An 11,215-nucleotide genomic window follows, 5' to 3' on the forward strand; every position below is an offset into this window, starting at 1 on the left:
GGAAATTCAGCAGTAACTTGCTAAAATTTATAGATCATGCCTCCCTAAAAGCTTAGAGGAACTGTGAGGATGACCCTGCATATAGAGTTCAATACGTGAGTGAAGTTTTAACATTTCTAATGACAGGGAATTTGATTTAAGTAGATTTGCAATCCATATTAAAATAAGAAAAACACAACAAAACAAAGTGAAAAACAGTAGTATATTACTATAGTATATAATATATTAGTATATATATAGGGCTTAATCACAACCATCCATTGACAGCTTGTGTGTATGTGTTCTTGATCCACCTTAAGCTCTTCCTCAGAGAGCCTTTCATTTTCCCTTCAACAGCGTATACTTTATAGCCAGCTACTCTCTTTTTCCTCTGCAATTCAGGGTCATTAAAGCTCCAACTTTTTGAAGCTTTGCCAACTGTGCTTTTCCCTTTATCCACCTTTGCTTCCTTAGCTATCTTGTTTGGATAAGCAGATGAAGCAGCATAATTTGCACTGTAACACCTCAGATCTTTCATGCTTGTCGGGGCCACCCTTCTTCCTCCAGTGTAGCTTTCAATCTGAAGACTCTCATCCCTACATGATTTGGATCTGAATTCCATGATGGGAACCAAACTAGCCAAGAGTGAAAAAACTATGGTGTTTTAAGGTGAGAATTGAGAAAGAATGAAGCTAAAATAGGTGGTTGGTTGGTTGATTTGCTTTTTCTAGTTGTATTTTATTGGTATTATTTATTGTTTCTCTTTCTTAACTTCACATAATCAAATCTTTTGTTGAATAGGCGACAGATGAAGATGATAATGTTACTCTTTATTTTGTCGTTTTCATTAATGGACTTGTGGGGGCAGCCAAAGATTCAACTTTGCTTAACATGGCAGAATTGCATGGGCTTTTGTGGGTTTGACCAACTTTTACACGTGTAAGTGTTAAAATTGGTTATGGCATGGAGGTAGCTGGCTGCATGCAAAGGAGTAATGCTATTTTGACAAAATACAAATTAATGCACCACCCTCTTAGCTAAAGTTGCAAAATAACTATTTCTTGGGTTACTAATGATCTTTACATAGAGTCGGTATGGATTAGGAGTCAAAAATTTCGTTAAATGGGTGGGGTTGAGTTCTAAAAAAATAAGGTCCAAAATTATCTTGAATTATTTTAGTTCGGTCTGGATAAGTCTAGTATCCGATAAGACTTTAACTAGGTTGGCCCATGCAGGTTCGAGCAGCCCTATATATATATATATTAAGATTAAACCCTGAGTTTTAAGGAGTTTGAAAGGGAATATATTTTAGTTTCAAAACTCTAAAATTACAAGTTTAAATTATATACTTTTACACCGTTACAAAAGTAATAAAAAAAAGAAACTAATGGCCTTTTACAACTTGAAAAAAAAACAAATAAATAGTATAATATAAAAATTGGACATAAAAAATGAATGATCTATTAAGTTCTTGCAAAAATAGCTTAACTTGATATGTTACAAACACTAAAAATAGCAATAAAAATAATGATTTGTTGTTATAAAAATAATAAAAAAAATAACATGTTACAAAAAATAAAAAAAAGCTTGCATAGGGTAAGGATTGGATAGTAAAAATATAAGCTCATTTTTATCTTGGACTAATTAAGCTTGACCTGTTTAAGTCCGCTACCCGTATCAGGCCAGGTTGCCCATTTTGACTGCTCTATCTTTACAAAAATATTAATTACAAAGTAAGATGAGAAAGTGAACTTTACTATTTCGATAGATTACCAGTGCTCTTAAATGTTGATGGATCCTATTTTGTCCACATGATTTTAGCACTAATTGAGAAAATTGAGATCAAAATAACAGTTATTAGAAAAACTCAATAGCATTTGAATTTGATATCATGCAAGTGGATAAAAAAGAAATTTATTATAATCTTATATTTATCTTTTTAATGCTTTTTATTATTTAAAAATATAAATATTATTTAATATATTTTTAATAATTAAAAGAATTAGTAAGAATACAAATTGGAATTGTTAAGATAAAAAAAAAATTAGGTAATAGAGAGAGTAGAAATTCAGGTTAATATAAATAGAGGTGAGATCGAGGAGCGTCCCCTCATTTCTTTGAGTTATATTTTCACAAAACTCAAACCAATCTTAAACAGTACCCTAATCCCACCACGTTTGTGTGTTTGGGATCAGCAATCTAGAAGGTGAAATTTTTTAATTCTTTTATCCCTTTTGCTTCTATATGCATAAAGAAGAAAAATTATTGAAAATAGGCAAACGAGGCTAAAGGAGTGGAATTTTTTTCCCAACGCATTTTAAATAAAAATAAAAAAATGGCTCAAATATGGTCCATTACTGTAGCTACAAGCCTAAATGAAATTGTTGTATCAAATATTTGAACGAAAGATTGGTTTAGATACTGGATAATGGTTTTTGTATCATTAAGAGTGAATATCTTTAGGTGTTTTTTATATTGAATATTTAAAATCATAAGCAATTAAGATTGAACTGCCCGAAAATTTCGATGCTTTCTTATTCCCAGAACAATTAACAAAAACTTCTTGATTGGATTTATTTGATGCATTAAGAAATTTTTTTAGACTTCAAGATCATTTTATAAATAAGGTAGTTAACTGAAATCTGCTTGTGTTCAGAGCAAGATGGTTAGAAATTGAAGAAGGAAATACAGACAAGACAATAAAAATAAATGCAGGCATGCACAACACCCTGCTAATTAATTAATTAAACAAAATTTATAGAATCCATTACAAATAGCATCAGATGAGACGTCTTTGATCTCTAATGGGTAAAATATAAAAAGAAAAAAAGAGCACAAAATAGTAATTGCCAAGCAAAAAAGGCCCTGATGACTTAACAGAGAACAAAAATTAACTCATCAGAGCAAATCAGCAACATTTGATGGCAGCTCCTCTACAGTCACATTGTAGAACTTCTGAATATCAGATAGCATTCTGGCATCATCCAATGTGACAAAGTTTATAGCAACACCCTTTCTTCCAAAACGACCACTTCGACCTATACGGTGGAGATAGTTTTCAGGTTGGGTTGGAAGATCATAGTTTATGACCAGAGACACTTGCTGCACATCTATACCACGGGCCAGAAGGTCAGTGGTTATCAGAACTCGAGAAGAGCCAGACCGGAATTCACGCATTATGATATCACGCGTGTTTTGGTCCATGTCACCATGGGTGGCAGAGACTGTGTGATCATTGCCTCGCATCTTATCAGTGAGCCAGTCCACCTTCCGCCTGGTATTCACAAAAATGACACTCTGAGTGATAGCCAGAGTCTCATACAGGTCACACAATGTCTCTAGCTTCCATTCTTCCTTCTCAACATTGACATAAAACTGTTTGATACCCTCCAGGGTCAGTTCATCACGCTTTACCAGGATTCTCACTGGCTTATTCATGAACTTCCTTGTAATCTCAAGGGCTTCTGGTGGCATTGTGGCAGAGAACACTCCAACCTGAATTTTTGCTGGCAGCAGCTGGAAGATGTCATAGATCTGCAACACCAATCGATATATTCATAACGTCATAGATGGAAAACACATACTTTTGTCTGTCTAACAAAAGTTGTGTGCATTTTTCAATTGAACCCCCGTCTAGTGTAATAAATATTGCTTTTTTTTCCTATGATTCCCTCTCCTATCTATGCCATGCATGATAATTAAACTAAAGTATATTTAAGAATTACATGATAGGATGTTAGAGACTTGTAGAGAAGTTCATATTAATACTAGGTTTCCCTGATTTGGACAGGGAAATTTATTTACGAGCTCATAAGCATAAGGAAATTCATCCTTCAAAATATCAGTACATTTACAAACAATAGACGTAGGACAGTCAAGTATAGGACAGCTGAGGATAAAAGTGTACTTAATATGAAATAGTGGAAACTAAGAAAAACAATAAACCTGATCCTTGAAACCACGTGAAAGCATTTCATCAGCCTCATCCAAAACAAACATCCTTATGTAATCTGGGCGAAGAGACTGCCTCCGCAGCATATCAAACACACGCCCAGGAGTGCCAACAACAGTGTGGACACCAGCTTGAAGAATGCGCTGATCCTCACGAACACTTGTTCCACCGACACAAGCATGAACCTTAACACCAAGGTAATCGCCAAGAGCTCGCATAACCTTCTCAATCTGCTGTGCTAGCTCCCTTGTAGGTGCCAAAACCAAAGCCTGGCACTGAACCAATCCATAATCAAGCTGCTGCAGAATTCCAGAACAGAAAGTTGCTGTCTTCCCAGTTCCAGACTGAGCCTGTTGAATCACATCCAGACCTTTGCAGAAAGGAACAATTCCCCTTTGCTGGATTGCAGAAGGCCTCTCAAAACCTTAAGAACAAGAATAAAACATCAAATACACGATTTTGTGAAAAAGTGAAGAAAAAGTAAAATTTTTTCTTTCAGAAATACATCACTAATACCCTCATGAAATATGTAAGCAGTTTCAAAACTATTAAAATATCAAAGATGTATTGATTTCAATCCCATTAATCCACTTTGTTTTGTTGACTTCCAGCAAGTAAATAGTTTTAAAGCACAGCTAATTTAAAATACAAAAACTGCACTCATATATGTAACGAAAAAAAAAAAAGTTGACGCCCATTTTACATGTACATAATCAACCACAAAACAATAAATCTTGATGATTCTTGAATGAATCAACATAAAATTTCAGTTAGTCCAGTACAAGCTATTTATACTTTTTAACTGAATTTTGAAGTTTCTCACTGTCCAATTGATGCCATAAAAGATATGAATAAGAATAAGGTGGATCAATCTACCAGTACATACCATAAGCATATATGCCTCGCAGGAGATTTTCTTGTAATCCCATTGCGTCAAAGCTGTCATATACTTCGTCATACGAGGTGAAGAATTCTTGGCCATCACTGGCAAGCCTGTGTATTTAATTTGCAAGACATCAAGTTACAGGAAAAAATGGGATGTGAAATAAAGAATTCAAGCATTACAACAAGGGAAGAATATAATACAAGAACTTACAATTCATTCATCTTAGCATCATATTGGCGACCATCAAATTGTGTTCCTTCTGGAGCCAAACCTGCCATCACTGCAAGAAGCAAAACTTCTGTTAACAAAGGAATCGTTCAGAAATAACACAAAAATCAATCATACAAATAACCAAAACTAGTGTGACTCCACTATACATGTCATCACTAGCTTGGGAGAGACATTACTATTATCCATGTATACGAAAAAAACATCTTCTGAGACACGTGTAACAGAAGAGCCAAACTTGCAATCCACACAGAAAGAAGTGCAAGCATTAAACTTCTGTTTTTGTTTGATGTGTGGAGAAGACATTCTAAGGAGCAAAAAGGATACATGTCATACCAAAATCAAATCTCAGTATCAAATACCCACTTTGCCCACTCCTCCAAGATTCAGTGAAACAGTGCCAAAATCAAAGTGAAACTTCAACACTAACGCATGACAGCATGCTGAGTATCACAAAAAAACACATCAATCTACCAAATATGCAATACCCAATAAATCTAAAAACGTGATCTTTATGCCAGAAAACTGAAAATACAAAGAGATAACGAATCAAAAGCTTGTGGGTCGATTTGAAAATGAGAAACAAATAGATCAAGGCCAATTCATAGCACAAAATCACTGATTTACGATGTGAAGAAATTGAGGAATAGAAAAGGGAAAAGAGAGAAACCTGGTAAAAGTAAAAGGTTGAATGATTGGTTGCAGAAAAAGGAAAGAGAGAAGCAAAAAGGTAACTCCTCGGATCTGCACCGTGGAGTTGAAGGGAGGCGAAGAGAGAGGAAGAGTCAGTGTTATACACAGACAAACAACGTAGGTTTCCACGTTTACCCTTTCACATGCCTCCATCATCTCGGATCAATATATAATAATTTATTAAATTAGTTATCAATAATATACCCTCTTCTATTTTGTATTTTGATTTTAATTCTGATACAAATAAGATAGCACAAAATTTTGTAAATTAAGCCAGATTTAATTTTAAAAGTTATTCATTTTAATTTAAAGTAACCTTATATGAATATTATTTACTTAAAAAGATAATTATGTCATTTATAATAATTTTATTTAACTTATAGAGGACAAGATTTATAAATTGTTACTTATATATATATATATATATATATATATATATATAATATTATTAATCGGTTATTATTTACAGAGGTAAATATTTATAAAATGTTATAATAATTTGTTTTATTCATATGCTTATTCTTTGATGTACATCTTTTTGTTCTAGTGTCATTGTTAAGTTTATTAATTCTTAGTTTGTAATTTTTTTTCTCTTTTTTTAGTATATAACTTGTATTTTATATTAAAAAAATAAGTTTAATAAAGATTGGACCAAGTTATAAAATAAGATACGATATTCTCAACAAATTTACACAATCTATAATAATAATAAAAAAGTTTAATAAATTAGTTTAAAATTTAGAAATGTTAGATAGAAAAAAGTAACTTGGAAATATTGATTGTGGTATCTGTAAGTTTTCTCTAAAAAAAATAATATTCATTTTTTATCTCAAAATAAATTATGTTCATTTTTGGCTTATATCAATAAATAAATGAAATGAGAAATAAATTTTATTACATTCATTACGTGTTATAAAAATTATTTACTGCTTTTAAAACAAATGGAAACTAAAATAAAAAATAATGTAAAATCACTTTAGATTTATTAACGTAATGTTATAGTTACTATATGTTTCACCAATTAAGATAATTTAATTAGCAAAAAAACTAAGATATTTAAAAAATAAATAAAGGATGGGTTTCATTCAAAAATTAATTATATTTAATAATATTTACATCAATGTATAAAAACTTATTACATCTAACAATATATAAAGTCAAAGTAATTTTTAAAAATATATAAAAAAATCCTATTATAAAATATACCTAAAAGTCCTGCACAAATTCCGGGTTATATACCTAATTTAACTTAATTAAACGCCATGTAAAGGAGGTGAAATGGTGTGTAGCTTTATTTAAAATTCTTTAAGTTTTGGTTTTAACAAATAGTTTAATTTAAATGTATAGTTAATGTTAAGATTGTTAATTCATAATATTTTTAGGTAATATAGATATAATTGTAACAAAAATTTCTGTTTCGAAAAGATAAATAATTTTTTCTAAAAATAAATAAGATTTTTTTGTTGACAAAAAAAGATAAGATAAATTATAATATAATCACATATTGCACAATAATTGTGATAAATGGGCCTGGCCCCGTTGAACAGGCCCAACCTACACCTCCACTTTGCTTGTGTGTGTAAGAGCACATTGAAATTGAATCTCACGAAATTGAGTCAAGCGGAGACTCACAGCGAGTGATTCCATTCCATTCAATTCATCCTCTTCACTCGCTTGCAGGTTAATTCACTCTCCAAAACAACAACTTTAATCTCTTAATCTACGAACCCTATTTTTGTTCCCTTTGTTTCTGCTTAGATATTTAGATGCACTTATTAGTTACTACCATTTGGATCTGTGGGTTGTGTCGTTTTCACTCTTTTTACCATTTTCTGATTTTTACTCTTTTATTGCTTGATTGGTTGATTTCCTTTATTTTCAGCTTCAAACATTCTTCAAGCTTATGAATAAATTTTATTTATTTATTTTAGATCAATAAACATTATATAGTATTAATATTAATGTCACTTTCAATATATCATGCTTACTAATGGAATGGGAAGTTCTTCTTCACGTTTGATCTTAGGTTGATTTGTTTATATTCTGTATTTGTATTCTTTCACTCGAAGACACAATGCATATAACACTTGGAGTTGCTTGGTTGGCTCTGTGGATTAGGGTTTGTTCCAGAAGTCAAACGGAAAATTTGTAGTACACTGCCATCTAAACAAGGAAATCTCACTGTTGAGTGTTGACTGGTTTTTCTTTAAGTAGGAAATACTGTGCTTTCCCTTTGAGTTGTAGCAACTAAATATTGTGAATGGTCAGCATTTTCTTTCTTGAGTGGTCATCTAACAAAATTTCACATATTGGCCTGTTCCAAAAGGGGATATGATGTGAATAAAAGGCTGGGTTGTTGAATAATGGAAAGTTAGTGACTAAGGGAATGAACTAGTTTGGAAATTCAACAGATCAAATGTAGTTTGTCTGGGAAATTTAGGCTAGGTGCTTCCTCACCTAGGAAATATAGATGAATATCTTTTATAAAACTCTTGCAGCACCCAGTGTCACGGAAAACTTTTCTTTTGCCTATAAAATCTATTTGTTGGAACATGGTCACCTTGTCTTTCCGACTAGCCTTCTCAAAAATTTCAAATGGTCAATAGCAGTACTTCCTCTGGATCACTTGAAGAAACTCAAAACCCCAACACCCAGATAGAAACTGCACCTTTTGATCTATGTTTCCCATCTGTTGTTTATTGTTGAATGTGGATAATATTAATGCTGTTTAATAATGGTTTTTGGAAATTTTACTGTTTAATATTTTTGTTTTGACATTCTCTTATTACACATATTTCTGTTTGTGATCTGTACTAGATTTCACTTGCTAAATTTCAAGTTGAGTATTTTATCCTCTGAATAGCCAAGGCCAAAGCTAATGCTGCATGGGTTCCACTGAAGTGGCAGTTCTCCAATTGGAATAGGGCCCAGTTTGGATAAACATCTTAATAGGTACTTGTAGGAATAAAAAATTAAGTAGTAAAATGAATCAAACTCATTCCATAAGTTAAAATCAACTTCTGGTTCTCTATTTTTCTATAAGCTCTATTGTTTAACTTTTCTAAAACTTGAGAAGATAAGTTATTTTTGACTTATGAAATAAGTGTTATTCATTTTTCATATTGTTTTTCTTCTCTTATATAGACATATCCCCCAGTTCACCCAAACTAGACCTAGATCACTATAAAACATGTAAACATTTCTTCAAAGGGTCTTGTATAATGGGTGTGTAAACTAAATTCATATTAGCTCAAGTTGATTAGTACTTGCACAAGGTATTAACTGGCTTTAACTTTTATGGAAATTAGTACCTATCATTATCAGTTGGTGCTGCTCTAGTCCATTTCATAGTATGGCAACATGTTTCAACTAAATGTACATCTTCAAAATATACATTGCATTGTAAAGAATACTTCGGAAATAATCAGATTTCTTTAAGATTTAAGTTGTTTGTTTAATCCATTTGTAAATCAAGATGTGAGATAGCCCGTAAATATTTGTATTTCTTTTCTTTTTGCCCAAAACAAATTTTGACTTGTATTTGTATCATAAAGATTGGGTGGCTGGTATTTAGCTCTAGATATTAGCTTTGGTTTTGTATGATATAATACCGGTTTCTGCTTGTTGACATAAATACAAGTAGATAATAGTTGGTCAGAAGGCATTGATCAAGAAATGGATGAACTTGACTGTATTAACAGAAGTATTGTTTGGTTTGACAAGAAACTCGTTTTTTGTTGAATCTCATAACTTTTGCTTTCATCTAGTGTTGAGAGAAAATTTTGCTTTCTTCTATCAAACCTGTTTGCTGAAGAATCTTATTTTTTTTTCTTTCAGACTACCTTTCTAAAAACATTTCAAATGGTTGATAGCAATACTTCTTCTGGATCACCTGAAGAAACTCAAAATCCCATCCCAGATGGGAATGCACCTTCTGAAAGCGATCTTGCATTGGATAATCTAGCACAAAAAGTTCAAGAGTCTCTCTCTTTGGATAAAAGACATAAATTTTGGGAAACCCAACCTGTTGGGCAGTTCAAGGATATAGGGAACACCAGTTTACCAGAAGGCCGCATTGAACCTCCAACCCCCTTATCTGAGGTAAAACAAGAACCATACAACCTTCCTAACCTCTATGAATGGGTTACTTGTGACATCAATTCTGAGCAGATGTGTGATGAGGTATACAACCTTCTTACTAATAATTATGTTGAGGATGATGAGAACATGTTTAGATTTAACTACTCAAAGGAATTTCTGCACTGGGCTCTACAACCTCATGGTTATTTCAGGAGTTGGCATATTGGTGTCCGTGTTAAAAGTTCCAAGAAGATGGTTGCCTTTATAACAGGTGTTCCTGCTAGAATCCGAGTTCGTGACGAGGTTGTTAATATGGCGGAGATTAATTTTCTCTGTGTCCACAAGAAGCTTCGAACAAAGAGGCTTGCCCCTGTCATGATCAAAGAGGTCACCAGGAGGGTGCACTTGGAGAATATGTGGCAGGCAGCATACACTGCTGGAGTGATTCTTCCTACACCAATAGCAACTTGCCAATACTGGCACAGATCGTTGAATCCCAAGAAGCTAATTGATGTTGGTTTCTCTCGGCTTGGTGCACGAATGACAATGAGTCGAACCATCAAGCTTTACAAGCTACCAGAATCAACAGTCACCCCAGGGTTTAGAAAGATGGAAATTCATGATGTTCCTGCAGTTACAAGGCTAATTAGGAATTACTTGAGCCATTTTGTTGTTGCACCCGATTTTGATGAAAATGATGTGGAGCATTGGCTTCTACCAAAGGAGAATGTTGTTGATAGTTATCTGGTTGAAAGTCCTGAAACTCACGAGGTCACTGACTTTTGTAGTTTTTACACTCTTCCTTCTACCATCCTTGGCAACCAAAATTATTCAACTTTGAAAGCAGCTTATTCATTTTATAATGTTTCCACAGTCACCCCTTTGCTTCAGCTGATGAATGATGCTCTCATTGTTGCAAAACAGAAGGATTATGATGTTTTCAATGCATTGGATGTCATGCAGAATGAAACCTTCTTGAGGGAACTGAAGTTTGGACCAGGTGATGGGAAACTTCATTATTATCTTTACAACTACCGAATAAGGCATGCATTGAAGCCATCAGAGCTTGGGCTTGTGCTTCTGTAATTTAATTCGGATATTTGTCATGGTTTTTTGGTAATTTAGGATTGAGAATGGTTTTTTGCTGGTAGACTTTGTACGGTTGCAAAATATTTGGTGATCCACTGTTAGACCTTAATTTTGCTTTACCAGTTGAACAATTAATTTATCATTTATAATTCTTGTATCATGTATGAAAAGCGAAAAATTAATTTAAACATGGATTAGTTTCTCATAGGCAAATTAGAATGTGGTGTTGCATATAAAAGGTAATGCTTGATATAATATTTAGGTAGTATGTAACAAATAATAGGTTTATCATATTTTTATTGTATAAT

General features: G+C 32.9%; 3 protein-coding genes and 1 non-coding gene across 5 annotated transcripts; 1 reads left to right on the forward strand and 3 right to left on the reverse strand.

The window, feature by feature from the left end:
• Nucleotides 1–247: 247 nt before the first annotated feature.
• On the reverse strand, nucleotides 248–738 carry LOC113851032. The gene has a single exon (XM_027481523.1). It carries the CDS (start codon nucleotides 599–601, stop codon nucleotides 248–250), a length of 354 nt encoding a protein of 117 aa, XP_027337324.1. The 5' UTR covers nucleotides 602–738.
• Nucleotides 739–2,683: 1,945 nt separating this feature from the next.
• LOC113848931 (eukaryotic initiation factor 4A-8-like) lies at nucleotides 2,684–5,876 on the reverse strand. 2 transcript variants are annotated; one of them, XM_027478361.1, is made up of 5 exons: nucleotides 5,716–5,876; nucleotides 5,028–5,097; nucleotides 4,818–4,924; nucleotides 3,925–4,355; nucleotides 2,684–3,513 (listed from the first exon to the last, which is right to left on the reverse strand). In XM_027478361.1, the coding sequence occupies exons 2-5, from the start codon at nucleotides 5,093–5,095 to the stop codon at nucleotides 2,878–2,880; spliced, it is 1,242 nt and encodes a 413-aa protein (XP_027334162.1). In that variant the 5' UTR covers nucleotides 5,096–5,097; nucleotides 5,716–5,876; the 3' UTR covers nucleotides 2,684–2,877. The 2 variants fall into 2 exon arrangements, with proteins under 2 accessions (XP_027334162.1, XP_027334163.1); XM_027478362.1 differs by having other exon boundaries at nucleotides 5,028–5,115; nucleotides 5,716–5,861.
• Nucleotides 5,262–5,372, reverse strand: LOC113851729. Its single transcript, XR_003502296.1, has one exon. It is a non-coding gene; the product is annotated as a small nucleolar RNA snoR98 (small nucleolar RNA).
• Nucleotides 5,877–7,330: 1,454 nt separating the features above from the next.
• Nucleotides 7,331–11,086, forward strand: LOC113850116 (glycylpeptide N-tetradecanoyltransferase 1-like). Its single transcript, XM_027480487.1, has 2 exons — nucleotides 7,331–7,418; nucleotides 9,576–11,086. The coding sequence occupies exon 2, from the start codon at nucleotides 9,600–9,602 to the stop codon at nucleotides 10,902–10,904; it is 1,305 nt and encodes a 434-aa protein (XP_027336288.1). The 5' UTR covers nucleotides 7,331–7,418; nucleotides 9,576–9,599; the 3' UTR covers nucleotides 10,905–11,086.
• The last annotated feature ends 129 nt before the right edge of the window (nucleotides 11,087–11,215 follow it).

Source organism: Abrus precatorius, unplaced genomic scaffold, assembly GCF_003935025.1.
Source record: "Abrus precatorius isolate BTA unplaced genomic scaffold, Abrus_2018 Scaffold9, whole genome shotgun sequence".
In the NCBI taxonomy this organism is placed as follows: domain Eukaryota; kingdom Viridiplantae; phylum Streptophyta; class Magnoliopsida; order Fabales; family Fabaceae; genus Abrus; species Abrus precatorius.

Bases quoted from the DNA above. Each gene is read 5' to 3' on its own strand.
- LOC113851032 (XM_027481523.1), bottom strand. From the start codon at position 601: ATGGAATTCAGATCCAAATCATGTAGGGATGAGAGTCTTCAGATTGAA.
- LOC113848931 (XM_027478361.1), bottom strand. From the start codon at position 5,095: ATGGCAGGTTTGGCTCCAGAAGGAACACAATTTGATGGTCGCCAATAT. The intron at 4,925-5,027 runs GTAAGTTCTTGT...TTAAATACACAG, and splicing joins GATGCTAAGATGAATGAATT to GCTTGCCAGTGATGGCCAAG. The intron at 3,514-3,924 runs GTTTATTGTTTT...TTGGTGTTGCAG, and splicing joins CACGTGGTTTCAAGGATCAG to ATCTATGACATCTTCCAGCT.
- LOC113850116 (XM_027480487.1), top strand. From the start codon at position 9,600: ATGGTTGATAGCAATACTTCTTCTGGATCACCTGAAGAAACTCAAAAT.